The following is a 16,965-nucleotide window of genomic DNA, read 5'->3' on the forward strand; positions in this document are numbered from 1 at the left end:
AGTGCACGCCAAAACCTTACTGTACCGAGCACATGTCAGCTGTTCAATACAGCTGACATGTGCCAGGAAAGATGTGGGATTACAGTCGGAGCCCACATCAAAGGGAGGGTGTCCGACTATTATGCCCGATGTCGGAAATGGGTTAATATTCCTAAAGTAAATAAAAACATAGTAACCCTTAACTTGTCAGATGGTACAACACTTTATTAATTCATAGCTATGGATCATGCAATCTTACAAGTTTTGAATTGTTAGATGCGTACAAGAACAGATCCAATAACAGCACAAGAATCCATCACCAGAAACCAACAGCAGTACGGAAATACATCACTAGAACCCCCATCAGTATAGAAATACAGTATCACAACCCTCATCAGCAAAGAAATAAATCATCAGAATCACCAGCAGTACAAAAATTGATCAGTATAACACCCATCAGTACAGCATCAAAACCCTCATCAGTACTAGAATTTATCACCAGGACCATGAATTCAGAACCAGAACCACCATCAGTTCATGGCACATCAATTGTAATGTTAGATCAGGCCCATATACATTTGTATAAAATGAATCTACAACTTCCATTATGTCCTTAACAATGGTAAGAAGATACTGGGAGTTCTTGCTATCAGTAATCATCAGACTGTGTACTATACAGAAACCATAGTACTGATGAAAATTAGTCAGTATCACATATTAACATTTACATCCAGGTACAGATGACATGGTCTCGGATTGCAGTTGTTCTCCTTTTGTCCAGACGCCATTATCACTTTTCACAGCAACAGCTTGTCTCTGCAGACTTCCATCTTCTCCGGTCTTATGCAGCACATCCCCACACGATACCCTTAACCCCTTAGTGACCGGCCCAAATTTTTCAAATCTGACCAGTGTCACTTTAAATGGTAATAACTCTAGAAAGCTTAAACAGATCTCATTGATTTTGAGACTTTTTTCGTGACACATTGTGCTGTATGTTAATGGTAAATATATGCCAATATTTTCTGCGCTTATTTATAAAAATATTTGTCAGAAATTTGTGAATATTTTTTAAAAATTAGCATTTTTCAAACTTTGAATGATTATCCCTTTAATCCTTATAGTCATACTACATAAAATGGTAATTAAATAATATTTACCTCATGTTTGCTTTACATCAGCACCATTTTTAAAAAAAATCCTTTTATTTTGTTAGGATGTTAGATGTTAGCAATTCTACATTTTTTCCAAGAAAATTTACAAAACTTACTTTTATAGGGACCTATTCAGTTTTGAAGTGACTTTGGCTGCCATATACTGTATGTCTTAACCCCTTCATGACCTTGGGATTTTCCGTTTTTCCGTGTTCGTTTTTCGCTCCCCTCCTTCCCAGAGCTGTAACTTTTTTATTTTTCAGTCAATTTGGCCATGTGAGAGCTTATTTTTTGCGGGACGAGTTGTACTTTTGAACGACATCATTGGTTTTACCATGTTGTGTACTAGAAAACAGGAAAAAAATTCCAAGTGCGGTAAAATTGCAAAAAAAGTGCAATCCCACACTTGTTTTTTGCTTGGCTTTTTGCTAGGTTAACTAAATGCTAAAACTGACCTGCCATTATGATTCCTTAGGTCATTATGAGTTCATAGACACCTAACATGACTAGGTTATTTTTTATCTAAGTGGTGAAAAAAAATTCCAAACTTTGCTAAAAAAAAATAAATAAAAAATAAAAATTGCCCCATTTTCCGATACTCGTAGCATCTCCATTTTTCATGATCTGGGGTCGGTTGAGGGCTTATTTTTTGTGTGCTGAGCTGGCGTTTTTAATGATAGCATTTTGGTGCAGATACGTTCTTTTGATCGCCCGTTATTGCATTTTAATGCAATGTCGCGGCGACCAAAAAAACGTCATTCTGGTGTTTCGAATTTTTTTCTCGCTACGCCGTTTAGCGATCAGGTTAATGCTTTTTTTTATTGATAGATTGGGCGATTCTGAACGCGGCGATACCAAATATGTGTAGGTTTGATTATTTTTTTTTATTGATTTATTTTGATTGGGGCGAAAGGGGGGTGATTTAAACTTTTATGTTTTTTTTATTTTTTTCACATTTTTTTAACTTTTTTTTTTACTTTTGCCATGCTTCAATAGCCTCCATAGGAGGCTAGAAGCAGGCACAACGCGATCGCCTCTGCTACATAGCAGCGATCTGATGTTCGCTGCTATGTAGCAGAAATGCAGGTGTGCTGTGAGCGCCGACCACAGGGTGGCGCTCACAGCTGCCGGGGATCAGTAACCATAGAGGTCTCAAGGACCTCTATGGTTACTATTCAGAAGCATCGCCGACCTCCGATCATGTGACGGGGGTCGGCGATGCGATCATTTCCGGCCGCCCGACCGGAAGCGGTAGTTAAATGCCGCTGTCTGCATTTTACAGCGGCATTTAACTAGTTAATAGGCGCGGGCAGATCGCGATTCTGTCCGCGCCTATTACGGGCACATGTCAGCTGTTCAAAACAGCTGACATGTCCCGGCTTTGATGCGGGCTCACCGCCGGAGCCCGCATCAAAACGGGGCTTCTGACCTAGGACGTACTATCCCGTCCGAGGTCAGAAAGGGGTTAAAATCCCCATTTTTTGAGACCCCTTTAAAAACAGCACTCATCAACGTATTCAAAATCGCTGTCAGGTAGTCTATTAACCATTCGGGTGCTTTTCAGGAATTACTACAAAGTGGCAAGACAGGAAGGAAAAATGTTATTTTTGCCACCTAAATGTTGCTTCTAAACAGGCCGCTATAGCTGGCAGACTCTAAGGACGTTATTTGGTCGTGAATTGCCAAGGAAAACATCAGGACGACACAATCAAGATCTCAGTGTGCCAATGGGGTTAAAGAGGGAGCCTCCACACTCTGTTAGCCATTTAGATGCCATAATCACTGCATCATTAGCATTAAAAAGCACCATTAAAGGGAACCTGTCACCACGTTTTTGGAAGATGGGATAAAAATAGCGTTAAATAGGGGCAGAGGTGGGCATTACATTAGTGTGTTTGTTATGCGTTTATTACCCACCTAAGTTGCCGAAATACCTTTGCAAAGTCTCCGTTTTCGCCTGTCAATCAGGCTGGTCTGGTCAAAAGGGCGTCTTGTCTTCCCCCAGATTTTGCGTAGTTTTCCGTTGGTGGCGTAGTGGTGTGCGCATGCCCAAAGTCCTGAATCCTCTGCCAGGGGATTTAAAAGAGCGCGCTGTTCGTTTTCATTGGTGATCGGTGGGCGCGGCCATCTTCCTTTGGCCGCGCATGCGCAGAAGCGGCGCTCTGCTGGCCGCGGCTTCAGGAAAATGGCCGCGGGATGCCGCGCGTGCGCAGATGGATATCGCGGCGGCCATTTTCCTGAAGCCGCGGCCAGCAGAGCGCCGCTTCTGCGCACGCGCGGCCAAAGGAAGATGGCCGCGCCCACCGATCACCAATGAAAACGAACAGCGCGCTCTTTTAAATCCCCTGGCAGAGGATTCGGGACCTTGGGCATGCGCACACCACTACGCCACCAACGGAAAACTACGCAAAATCTGGGGGAAGACAACGCCCTTTTGACCAGACCAGCCTGATTGACAGGCGAAAACGGAGACTTTGCAAAGGTATTTCGGCAACTTAGGTGGGTAATAAACGCATAACAAACACACTAATGTAATGCCCACCTCTGCCCCTATTTAACGCTATTTTTATCCCATCTTCCAAAAACGTGGTGACAGGTTCCCTTTAAATTAGCACCATTAAAAAGCCATGGCTAGTGCCAAAACCAATCAAGGCTGACGCAGCAAGGTGTCAGCTATAGTGTACAGTCGACAGCTGCTGCAATACGTGAGGTCAGTAAAAAGATGTATTGGTGGTAACTAAGGGATTAATATCTTTCCTATGCTGTGCCTTAGAATAAATAATTGCTCCTCATTGTGCTCCCTGCACAAAATATCATCCACACACTGTCCCTCTTTTGGTACATGCCCTCCACACTGCCCTCAACTTTCTATACCCCATCTTCACACTGTCCTCTCACATTGTGTCCTCACACTCACCCTCCTCGACATACTGTCCTCTCCTTGCTGTGGCCTCACAATGTTCCCTCATGCTGCCCCCTCTCCATATGGCCCCACCCACACTACCCAGTCTCTATTCTATGCCCCTCCCATTTTTCTCATCACATACTGTCTATTCACACTATATGGTTTACGAACCCATCCCCTCCTTGCTCTCCATATTGAGTTGGCACCCATCAACCCTCACTCCTCATACTGTGTTTGCATACATTCCCCCTCTCTCCCCATACAGTGTCCACTCCACTCCCACCCCCTCACTTCCCATGCTGTGTCCTTAAATTTACCACCTCGCTTCTCATACTGTCCTCAAATTTCTCATCCCATTGCTCCTTATACTGTGTTTCCACCCATCCCTCCATCGTTCCCCATACTTTGTCTACACCATCCACCCTTGCTCCCCATACTGTGTCTTCAAATCTCTCTCGCTCCCCATACTGTGTTCGCACCCATCACCCAGTCGCTCCCCATACTATGTCCACAAATTTCTTCCCCTGTTTGCTCTAATACCATGCTCATATACACTCCCACCTCTGTGTCTACACCCATTCCCCCTCGCTTCCCATACTGTGTTCGCACTACGAGGGCAGGAAAATGCAGCTGCCGGGGAGACACCTTGGATCACTGCATTAGATGGCCCGATGCTGCCCCCTCTGCCAGCTGCATGCAGGGCAAATTCTCTGCTTTCCCCCTAGATATACCCCTGTATGCTTGGGTTTCTGCAAACTCGCTTCAGATGAATTGTCTACAATGAATCTGAGGCATGTGACCTGCAAGATGCATCTTTGTAGAAATAAATGATCATGTGTGCAGCAATTACATATGAGATAAGGTTTAAGAATAGATTTTTTTTTAAACTCTGCAGGTTTTTTTCTAAGAGACCTCATATAGCAGGAAGTCTCCAGGAGGAGGAGGTCCTTGCGAAGTATATTCATAGCACTTGGAAATCAAGTCTGGATGGATCCAAGATATATAACTTCACAGTTCTTCTCTCGTACCCCAATGCAAGTGATCCCAATTATGTGGCCATACTGTCCGATGATGGCACTGAAAGCGATATCTCAGACAAAGTTGAAAAAATTCTCAGTCCTGACCAGAATGATTCTTCTGTAGTAAATCCCTTCAATGCCTATTCACCGCCAGGCATTATTGCGGTAAGAATGTCTGCAACATGTTACTTAAAAAAAAAGAAAAAAATAGTATATATGCATATTACTTCATTTGGATGTCTCAAATTCTCAAGAAAGTTAATTTACACATGCGACCAGCAAAGGGTTTCGCGGGATAGTGACATGGACTACATAGTTAGATACACATTGTTGTATTTGGTTTACTCAGGTTGGCGATAGCACACCACAACTGGATCCCAATGTCTATTGGGGTGGAGAGGTGGACTCAAATGAGACTTAGGCTGGGGTCACACTTGGCGTAAGACAATACGCCACGTATTATACGTCCGTACTACGGCCGTAATACGGAGAAATGTTCCCAAAATATTGATACGTAGTCAGGGTGTGTCAGCGTATTTTGCGCATGGCATCCTCCGTATGTAATCCGTATGGCATCCGTACTGCGAGATTTTCGCGCAGGCTTGCAAAACCGACATCTAATGGATTTATGTGCTCAAATGTTAGGGAAAACATATTTACAGTATATATATATATATATGTCATTGAGACACATATATATATATTCTGTATTTAGATTTCATTCAGCGCGATATGTGTTAAAAGTCGGTAATTCAATTGCCGGCTTCTCATTTCTCCTGCACAAACCCGACAGGATATGAGACATGATTTCATACAGTAAACCATCTCATATCCCCTTTTTTTTTGCATATTCCACATTACTAATGTTAGTAGTGTGTATGTGCAAAATTTCAGCGCTGTAGCTGCTAAAATAAAGGGTTAAATGGCGGAAAAAATTGGCGTGGGCTCCCGCGCAATTTTCTCCGCCAGAATGGTAAAGCCAGTGACTGAGGGCAGATATTAATAGCCTAGAGAGGGACCATGGTTATTGGCCCCCCCGTGGCTACAAACATCTGCCCCCAGCCACCCCAGAAAAGGCACATCTGGAAGATGCGCCTATTCTGGCACTTGGCCACTCTCTTCCCACTCCCTGTAGCGGTGGGATATGGGGTAATGAAGGGTTAATGCCACCTTGCTATTGGAAGGTGACATTAAGCCAGATTAATAATGGAGAGGCGTCAATTATGACACCTATCCATTATTAATCCAATTGTTGGAAAGGGTTAAAAAACACACACACACACACACATGATTAAAAAGTATTTTAATGAAATAAACACAGCGGTTGTTGTAATAATTTATTGTTCTCTCAGTCCATCAGGAACACCCTCGCTCTGAAAAATAATAAACGCACAAGATACATACCTTCTGGTGAACCGTCTCGTCCCACGAAGTAATCCATCTGAAGGGGTTAACTAATATTACAGGCAGGAGCCCTGCTAAATGCAGCTGTGCTCCGTGCCTGTAATCCCCGGCGAATGAATGAAATGTAGGTCATTGACCTACATTTCCTTCAGTCGCGGTGATGCGCCCCCTGGTGGATGTCCTCATATGACCTGGAGCGTGGGAAAAAGTTCCCAGGCTGCAGTTCATGAGAACATCCACCAGAGGGCGCATCACCGCGACTGAAGGAAATGTAGGTCAATGACCTACATTTCCTTCATTCGCCGGGGATTACAGGCACGGAGCACAGCTGCATTTAGCAGGGCTCCTGCCTGTAATATTAGTTAACCCCTTCAGATGGATTACTTCGTGGGACGAGACGGTTCACCAGAAGGTATGTATCTTGTGCGTTTATTATTTTTCAGAGCGAGGGTGTTCCTGATGGACTGAGAGAACAATAAATTATTACAACAACCGCTGTGTTTATTTCATTAAAATACTTTTTAATCATGTGTGTGTGTGTGTGTGTGTGTGTTTTTTAACCCTTTCCAACAATTGGATTAATAATGGATAGGTGTCATAATTGACGCCTCTCCATTATTAATCTGGCTTAATGTCACCTTCCAATAGCAAGGTGGCATTAACCCTTCATTACCCCATATCCCACCGCTACAGGGAGTGGGAAGAGAGTGGCCAAGTGCCAGAATAGGCGCATCTTCCAGATGTGCCTTTTCTGGGGTGGCTGGGGGCAGATGTTTTTAGCCACGGGGGGGCCAATAACCATGGACCCTCTCCTGGCTATTAATATCTGCCCTCAGTCACTGGCTTTACCACTCTGGCGGAGAAAATTGCGCGGGAGCCCACGCCAATTTTTTCCGCCATTTAACCCTTTATTTTAGCAGCTACAGCGCTGAAATTTTGCACATACACACTACTAACATTAGTAGTGTGGAATATGCAAAAAAAAAGGGGATATGAGATGGTTTACTGTATGTAAACCATGTCTCATATCCTGTCGGGTTTGGGAAGGAGAAATGAAAAGCCGGCAATTGAATTACCGACTTTTCACTAACATCGCTGCGTATTTCTCGCAAGTCACACTGCTGGTCCGTGTGGAATCCGTATTTTTCTCGCCCCCATAGACTTTCATTGGCGATTTTTTTGCGCAATACGCTGACAAACGCAGCATGCTGCGATTTTGTACGGCCGTAGAAAGCCGTATAATACTGAACCGTAATATACGGCTAATAGGAGCAGCCCCATTGAGAATAATTGTGCCGTATGTTATGCGAGTTTTACGGACGTAGTTTCTGCGCTCTTACGTCCGTAAAACTCGCATGTGTGACCCCGGCCTTATAGTACAAATGGCACATGAAAGGTGGTGGTTCAGTCTCATATTTTCATTTGAGGACCAGGAGTTTCAAGGTACACCTTAATTTATCCAATAAACTTTCAAGTTAGTTATAGAGAAGATATCGAAAGTCAAACTGAGTCCCGATCATGACTGAGCCAGCAGTTTTCAAGTAAAAATGATCCCAGTAAAGGTCAAGTGGAAAGTGGTACACACACAGTCACATGTGTCCTAGACTGCCAGTGTCTGTGGCATTGAAGGCTAAATGTGGCTCAGAAACAGACAGGTGAGCTTACAAAATATTGTAATCTCCATCTCTTGTAATTCCACCATTGAACCTCGAGGAGCAATGCAATCTATCTATCTATACCTATTTATATTTATATCTATCTATATATCTATCTATATATATATATATATATATATATATATATATATATATATATATATATTTCTTTAAATCTAAACTGTTTTTACTGCAAATAAATAGGTGTCCATGAACTTTTAAAGTTGCTTAAAGGAATTCTCAAAAAATTAGATAAAATGGTGTACATGACAATTCTAACTGCAACCTGTCCTGCTCACATGTAAGGACAGACTATAGACTGAAGATACACAGCTCCCAAGACCTACCTGTGTCTAATCTGACAAGAGCGGAGCTTTATCGTACATACCTGAATAGGCGGCCAGGAGCACGGCTGTGATATGTGAAGAAATAGGTTTTCACCCATGTTGTGCTTGATGAGGAGATCTCAGTTTCATCCTCCTCTGTCAGTCTGACCACTTTATAGCAGTGCACAGAGACTGCGCCCAACCGGAAAATAAGCAAACATTGAGGAGAATGAAGCTGGAGATTACTCCTCGCTGATTACAACAGAGGTTGATATATTTCTAAACATAGCACAGCTGTGCTCTCTGCTGGCTGAGGTACAGTATGTGTGGTACAGCTCTGGTACAGCTCTGGCAATTGAGACACAGGTCTCCGGAGCTGTATATATTCAGTCTGCAGCACGTTCTAACACATGACTAGGACGGACTGTAGATTGCATTGTGTCAGGGATGCCATTTAAGCTAATTCTCGGAGAACCCCTTTAATCCTCCAAAACAAATATTAATTATCTGTTACTTAGGGTGACTTTTCAGACTAAGCGGTCATGTGAACATGAGAAGTAACATGTTTTCTTGCCATTATATGAATTGAATATTGCTATTTTCAACCAGTTTTTCTCTTTACAACCTCTATCTAATAACCAAATTTTGTTTGAGCTAGTGGGTGGAGACTAGCTGCTAAGATGTCTCCTGTACATACATAATGTACAAAGTACACATAAAGAAATGGATTCCTCCTCACTAGAGATGGGAGAATTGATTTGTATGACTCCTGTCCATAAACTATGTCAGTAATCTGTGACTACTGGATATAAGACCTTACCTCTGGGCATTCCAAGCTAATCAAAAGAGGATGTCATGATCCAGACTGGGTTTTGAGTCCTGTCTTCCCCTTTTTCTGGTCTAGTCATGCCAGGGGTTAACTTCTCAGCCTCAGTCTGTTCTCAGGTTTGCTATTTATCCCCGCTGTGTCCTGCAGACCATGTCAGTTATAGTTTCTGCCTATGGTGTGAGTAGCTGACCCCGTTTGCCTTGATTTGTCCTGCTGCTTGCTTACTGGACCCGTGCCTGTTTATCCCCTCTTCCCTTTCCTTTCTGTGTTCCCCTTTCGTGTATTGACTCACTGGTTTTGACTTGGCTTGGACCCTGACCTGTTGTTTTGTCTCTTGTCTTTGGAATATCTGCTCCTGACTGGTACTGACCCATTTGGCTTGTTATTAACTCGGAGTTTGCTTATTCCCTTTGTACTGCGCTACAGTCTTATATCGACCCCGCTTGTTTTGACTATTCTGCTGCTACCTTTTGGTGGCCTCTCTGCTGCATTGCAGGTCTGGTCCTGCTGTGTGCAGTCCTCCTGCCACTCTATTGCCACCAAGTGGAGCTTGCAATTACCTGCATTGCAGCGGTGTGATATTATATCTGACCAAACAGACAGTTTTTTTCTCTGCTCCTCTTTCTATGGATCCTCTCCGTACCTTGGCGGATCAATTGTCTAGTTTGACATAGATGATGGAGGATTTGTCCACGGAACATAGGGCTCCGGTCTCATAACCAACTGCAGAGGGAGCTTTCTGAGATGGTTAAATCTCTTCAGGGATCTACCGTATTACTCGAGTATAAGCTGACCCAGTATAAGCCGACCCCACTAATTTAGCCACAAAAAAACTGGGAAAACTTAATGACTTGAGTATAAGCCTAGGGTGGGAAATGCAGCAGCTACCGGTAAATGTCAAAAGTAAAAATAGATACCAATAAAAGTAAAATTAATTGAGACATCAGTAGGTTGCACAAACGTTAATCATGGCCTCATAAGATGCCCCTATGGGAGGTGGAGCCGCATATTCATTACTGTAATGAGTGGTACCATGTGACCGCTCAGTACAGGAAGAAGCTGTGGTGCCGGGGAACCAGGGACTGCGACAGGAGCAGGTGAGTATAATTAGACAGCCCCTGATCCCCCTGTAAGGAGGTTGCTTTCCCTGCTCCTTGCCTGGAACCACATAGTCAGACAGCTGGGTTGTTGGGGGGAAGACGTTCTGCCCTGGACAGAGGGGACCAGGGAACTGCTGGGAAGAGAGAGGGGAGTGGTCAGAAAAGAGCGGGAGAGCAGAGAGAAGGCAGCGCGCCAAAGAGATGGCAGGCTGCAGTGCCGTGCTCCCCTAAAAGTAGTGCTCCCCGTGAGGGTACTGAAGCTGAGATACCCACCAGAGTGAAGGCTGGATGTGGGGGTGTAGATTTGGAAGCCTCCTGAATCAGAGACAGTGACTGTGCAGCCCTGGTGACTGCAGTGACAAGCCAAGATCCCTGAGTGTGATAAGTAACTGCCCAGTGTGTGTGTGACAATCGTTATTACAGAGAAGCTGCCAGGCTTACGGAGACTCCTGCAGCAGTGACGGAGAGACTGTTATTTCCTGGTTCCAGTTTCACTTTGAGAAGAACAGGCTGCAGAGACTTAACCCCGGATTTTCCAGGAGACACAGAAAAGACCAGAATCTCAAGCCCTGCTGGTGACTGTATCCACATTGGTAAAAGGACCCTCCAGTCAGGATCTCCCTGGGCTGATAAGTTACCAGAACACTCGTTAACCCTTTTGATTCCGCTTAACTGTTTACTGTTTGACTCTATTAACCCCCTGTTTACTCCCTGCGAGGAGAATTTTACCCCTGTTAATAAATCCCCTTCAACGGTTGGTCTGTCTGTTCCGTGGTGACATACGCAACCCTGCACTCTATTACACCCCTCCAATGCCGACCCCTTGGTAAGACTCGAGTATAAGCCGAGAGGGGGACTTTCAGCCACAAAAAATGGGCTGAAAATCTCGGCTTATATTCGAGTGTATACGGTATTTCCCAATTTGTCTGTGAGCACTCTGACACTGTCGATGTTTCGCTGCACTCTCCTGAACCTACGGTCAGGCTCCTTGATACCTTCTCCGGAAAAAAGGAGAAGTTCTGTACGTTCAGGGAGAATTGTAAGTTGCTGTTTTCTCTTAGACCCCAATCCTCTGGTAATGAGAGTCAGCAGGTTGGGATTATTATTTCCTTACTTTGGGAGGGACCTCAATCGTGGGCATTCTCTTTACCTGCTACTGCCCCTGAACGTACAGTATGTAGTGTTGAGCATTCCGATACCGCAAGTATCGGGTATCGGCCGATACTTGCGGGTATCGGAATTCCGATACCGAGATCCGATACTTTTGTGGCATCGGGTATCGGTATCGAAACAACATTAATGTGTAAAATAAAGAATTAAAATAAAAAATATTGCTATACTCACCTCTCCGACGCAGCCTGGACCTCACCGAGGGAACCGGCAGCGTTCTTTGCTTAAAATGCGCGCGTTTACTTCCTTCCGTGACGTCACGGCTTGTGATTGGTCGCGTGCCGCCCATGTGGCCGCGACGCGACCAATCACAGCAAGCCGTGACGTAATTTTCAGGTCCTCAATGCCTAATTCTAGGCATTCAGGATTTTAAAATTACGTTCCGGCTTGTGATTGGTCGCGTCGCGGTCACATGGGCGACGCGACCAATCATAAGCCGTGATGTCACGGGAGGCAGGAAACGCGCGCATTTTAAAATTACGTCACGGCTTGTGATTGGTTGCGTGCAGCCCATGTGACCGCGACGCGACCAATCACAGCAAGCCGTGACGTAATTTCAGGTCCTGAATGCCTAATTCTGCATTCAGGACCTGAAAATTACATCACGGCTTGCTGTGATTGGTCGCGTCGCGGTCACGTGGGCGGCACGCGACCAATCACAAGCCGTGACGTCACGGAAGGAAGTAAATGCGCGCATTTTAAGCAAAGAACGCTGCCGGTTCCCTCGGTGAGGTCCAGGCTGCGTCGGAGAGGTGAGTATAGCAATATTTTTTATTTTAATTCTTTATTTTACACATTAATATGGATCCCAGGGCCTGAAGGAGAGTTCCCTCTCCTTCAGACCCTGGGAACCATCAGGGATACCGTCCGATACTTGAGTCCCATTGACTTGTATTGGTATCGGTATCGGATTAGATCCGATACTTTGCCGGTATCGGCCGATACTTTCCGATACCGATACTTTCAAGTATCGGACGGTATCGCTCAACACTAACAGTATGTCTGTTCATAAGTTCTTTGAGGCCTTAGCACTTATTTTTGACGAACCAGACCGGGTCAGGGTGGCAGGGAGCACTATCATGGGTCTCTCTCAGGGTAAGCTCTCAGCCAAATAGCATTGCTCCGAGTTCTGACGATGGTCCACTGAGGTGTCCTGGAACGACTCTGCACTAAGGTGTCAGTTCAGGAGAGGACTGTTAGATTACCTGAAGGATGCTCTGGCTCTCCATCCACCACTCCTTGGAGGAGGCCAGAACTCAGGCTATCTGTATGGATCGGAAGCTGCGGGAGAGAGGTGTAGTGCAGCGAGAGGTTCATTTGCTTCCTGCTACTCCTGCTGTTATGCCACCTTCTGAACCTATGGAGGTGGGGGCCATCAACCTGGAACTTTGTTGTGGGAATTGCTTCACGCCCACTTCTGCTTTTGTGGACTGCGGGTCGTCCATGAACTTTATTGACTCTAACTTGGTGACCAAGTGCAAGTTAGGGACAGTTAGGCTTGAGACTCCTATTCATATTGTGGCCATTGACAAAACACCATTCGCTAAGAATGTTATTAAATTTGTCTCAGAGGAGTTCCTCCTTAAGGTGGGTTCCTTGCACCAGGAACCTATTTCATGTTTTGTTCTGGACAATCTTCCTGTGGGACTGGTGTTGGGATTTCCTTGCTTACAGTTACACAATCCTGTGATTGACTGGAAATCTCGAGACATTGTTAAAAGGGGTTTTAATTGTGTTAAAGGTTGTCTTACCTCTGTACTGGTGTCATCCGTAAGTCTGGAGGGTATTCCGGAGTACCTGAAGGATTTTGAGGATGTTTTTTCCAAAATGGAGGCAGAGGTCTTACCACCACACTGCCCTTTTGATTGTGCTATCAATCTGACTCCGGGTGCTAAATTGCCCAAGGCCCGTCTGTACAACCTCTCCGGCCCGGAGCATACCGCTATGAAAGAGTATATTTCTGAAAGCTTATGTAAGGGTCACATCCATCCCTCTGTCTCTCCAGTGGCAGCTGGATTCTTTTTTGTAAAGAAAAAAGATGGTGGTTTAAGCCCGTGCCTATATTTTCGGGAATTAAACAAGATCACAGTGAGAAATACTTATCCCCTCCCGCTCATCCCTGATTTGTATAACCAATTATCTGGAGCCAAGTAGTTTTCTAAATTGGACCTCAGGAGAGCATATAATCTTATCTGTGTTCAGGAAGGGGATGAGTGGAAAACGGCATTTCTCACCTCTGAGGGTTTGTTTGAGAATTTGATTATGCCCTTTGGTCTCACTAACGCGCCTGCTGTGTTTCAGAATTTTATTAACTCTGTATTTTCTGATTTAATTGGGCGCTGTATGGTGGTTTACTTAGATGATGTCCTGGTATTCTCATCTGACAAACAAGATCACATCGGTCATCTACCTGCAGTTCTCCAGAGGTTACAGGAGAAAGCTCTATTTGCTAAGCCTGAAAAATGTTCATTTTTCGTCCAAGAGCTGTCCTTTTTGGGGTTCATCCTGTCTGCCAAGGGGTTTCGTATAAACTCTGGGAAGGTGCAGGCCATTGTGGATTGGGTGCAACCCAGAGACCTGAAGGGTCTTCAGTGCTTTTTGGGGTTTGCCAATTACTACAGGAAATTCATTAAGGGGTTTTCACAGGTGGTTAAGCCCCTCATGGATCTTACTTGTAAGGGGGCTGATCTCAAAAACTGGTCAGCTCCAGCAGTGGCGGCGTTTTCTTCATTAAAGGAATGCTTTATGACTGTTCCTGTTTTGATCCAGCCCGATCCGTCTGAACCGTTTATTGTTGAGGTGGACACATCGCACATCGGTGGTGGGGGTGGGGGTGGTGTTGTCCCAAGGACCTGCCACTTTGACTAATCTGAGACCCTGAGCCTTTTTCTCTAAGAAATTCTCTCCCGCTGAGAGACATTACGATGTTGGGAATCAGGAGTTGGCCATAAAGTTGGCTTTTGAAGAATGGAGGCACATTTTGGAGGGGACTGTTCATTGGATCACGGTGATTACGGACCATAAGAACCTGTCCTATATTGAGTCTGCCAAACGTTTAACTCCTAGACAGGCGAGGTGGTCGCATTTTTTTTTTGCGCTTTCATTTTCTCATCACCTTTCAACCTGCTTTAAAAAATGTCAAGGCCGATGCCTTGTCTCGTAGCTTGGATCCGATATCACCTCCGGAACCTCCTTCCTCCATTTTTCAGCATGGGGTGGTTGTGGCAGCAGTGTCCTCAGAATTGAAGCGGGAGATTCATGAGGCTCAGTCTCTTCCTCCTTCGCCATTACCTGATAACAAGCTCTTCGTTCAATACCGGTTGAGGGTGCTCTAGGAGTTCCACGATTCTGCTCTTAGTGGACATCCTGGGGTCTCAGCCACTCAAAGAGCTATTGCTAGGCTGTTTTGATGGTCCTCTGATGTTGCCGTGTTTGTGTCTGCTTGTGATACTTGTGCCCGTGCTAAGAGCTCCCATAACCGGCAAGCCGGGGAATTGATGCCATTGTCAATTCCGGATAGACCTTGGACTTATTTGTTCATGGACTTTATCACTGATCTCCCTCCTTTCAATGGCAAAACTGTGGTCTGGGTGGTGGTGGACAGATTCAGTAAACAGGTGCATTTTGTACCTTTGGTAAGCCTGCCTAATGCTGAAACACTATCGAGGTTGTTTGCTGAAAACGTGGTGCGGTTGCATGGTGTGCCTTTGAGTGTTGTTTCTGATAGAGGGGTACAATTTATGTCCAAATTCTGGAGGGCTTTTTGTAAAAGGTAAGGTATTAGTTTGGCCTTCTTCTCGGCCTATCATCTTGTAACCAACGGTCAGATGGAGAGGACCAATTAGTTTCTTAAACAAATTTTGTGGTGTCTTGCCATGTCCTGGTAGTATGATTGGTGCTCTTCATTCCCATTGATGGAGTTTGCATTTAATAATCTGATCAGTCATTCCACGAGCACCTCTCCGTTCTTTTGTAACTACGGTTTTCACCTCCATTTTGGTGAATTCTCTAGGCTGGATTCTGGGTGTCCTAGGGCTGATTTGGCTATTCAGCGGTTGAAGGAGGTTTGGAGGAAGGTCCGGAGGAACATTGGGAAGGCTCAGGGCAAACTTAAACATTTTACTGACAAGCGATGGTTTTCAGGGCCAGTATTTTCGGTGGGGCATAAGGTATGGTTGTCTACCAAGAATATACGGTTGAAAGTTCCTTCTGTTAAGCTGGGTCCCAAGTTTATTGGTCCTTATGAAATCATTGAGGCTGTCAATCCAGTTGCCTTTCGCTTGCACCTTCCTCTGTCACTTCGAATCCCAAATGTGTTCCATAAGTCCCTCCTGAAGCCATTTGTGCCTCCCTCTGTTGGGTCTCCATCCCTTCTGCATCCTGTCTCTGTGAATAGTCAGACTGAGTATGAAGTGGAGTGGATTGTGGATTCTCGCATGGTCTGCCGTTCACTTCAGTACTTGGTTCATTGGAAGGGTTACTGTCCTGAGGAGCGATCATGGGTCCCGGCGTGATCTGGTTATGCGGATCGATTGGTTCAGGCATTTCATTCACGTTATCCTGGGAAACCTGGAAGTCCGGTGGCCCCTCCTTGAGAGGAGGGTACTGTCATGATCCAGACCGAGTTTTGAGTACTGTCTTCCCCTTTTTCCGGTCTGGTCATGCCAGGGGTTAACTTCTCAGCCTCAGTCTGGTCTCAGGTTTGCTATTTATCCTCGCTGTGTCCTGCAGACCATGTCAGTTATAGTTTCTGCCTATGGCGTGAGTAGCTGACCCTGTTTGCCTTGATTTGTCCTGCTGCTTGCTTACTGAACCCGTGTCTGTTTATCCCCTCTTCCCTTTCCGACTCTGTGTTCCCCTGTTATGTATTGACTCACTGGTTTTGACTCAGCTTGGACCCTGACCTGTTGTTTTGTCTCTTGTCTTTGGCATATCTGCTCCTGACTGGTACTGACCCATGTGGCTTGTCATTGACTCTGTGTTTGCTTCTTCCCTTTGTACTGCATTACAGTCTTACATCGACCCAGCTTGGTTTGACTATTCTATTGACAGAGGAGTCTGGAATGCACGTGGATAAGAGGAGAAAGATTATTGACCAGGACTGATGGACTGGAGTCCTGTGAATTGATCCTTCCATATCAACTGCTCACCCATCTTTATGTAGCATACAGACAAACAGCAGCAGTATGGAGTACATTATACAGTATCAGTGAGCAGTGTAGCTGTGAAATCAGCACTTGGGAGAGATAAAAATGATTAGAAAGCCAATTATTCAATAAGTGGTGTTTGTTTATATATATATATATATATATATATATATATATATATATATATATATATACACTCACCGGCCACTTTATTAGGTAAACCTGTCCAACTTCTTGTTAACACTTAATTTCTAATCAGCCAATCACATGGCGGCAA

At 44.8% G+C, this 16,965-nt stretch overlaps 1 protein-coding gene across 3 annotated transcripts in view; it reads left to right on the forward strand.

Annotated features, from left to right (window-relative positions):
- Positions 1–16,965, forward strand: part of LOC143774783 (putative N-acetylated-alpha-linked acidic dipeptidase) — a 236,518-nt gene that overhangs the window by 56,815 nt on the left and 162,738 nt on the right. For all 3 annotated transcript variants that reach the window (XM_077262561.1, XM_077262553.1, XM_077262567.1), the window contains one exon: positions 4,934–5,222. In XM_077262561.1, coding sequence (XP_077118676.1) covers positions 4,934–5,222 — 289 coding nt within the window. The remainder of the gene's footprint in view (positions 1–4,933; positions 5,223–16,965) is intronic.

The sequence above is a fragment of the Ranitomeya variabilis genome, chromosome 1 (assembly GCF_051348905.1).
Source record: "Ranitomeya variabilis isolate aRanVar5 chromosome 1, aRanVar5.hap1, whole genome shotgun sequence".
In the NCBI taxonomy this organism is placed as follows: Eukaryota; Metazoa; Chordata; class Amphibia; order Anura; family Dendrobatidae; genus Ranitomeya; species Ranitomeya variabilis.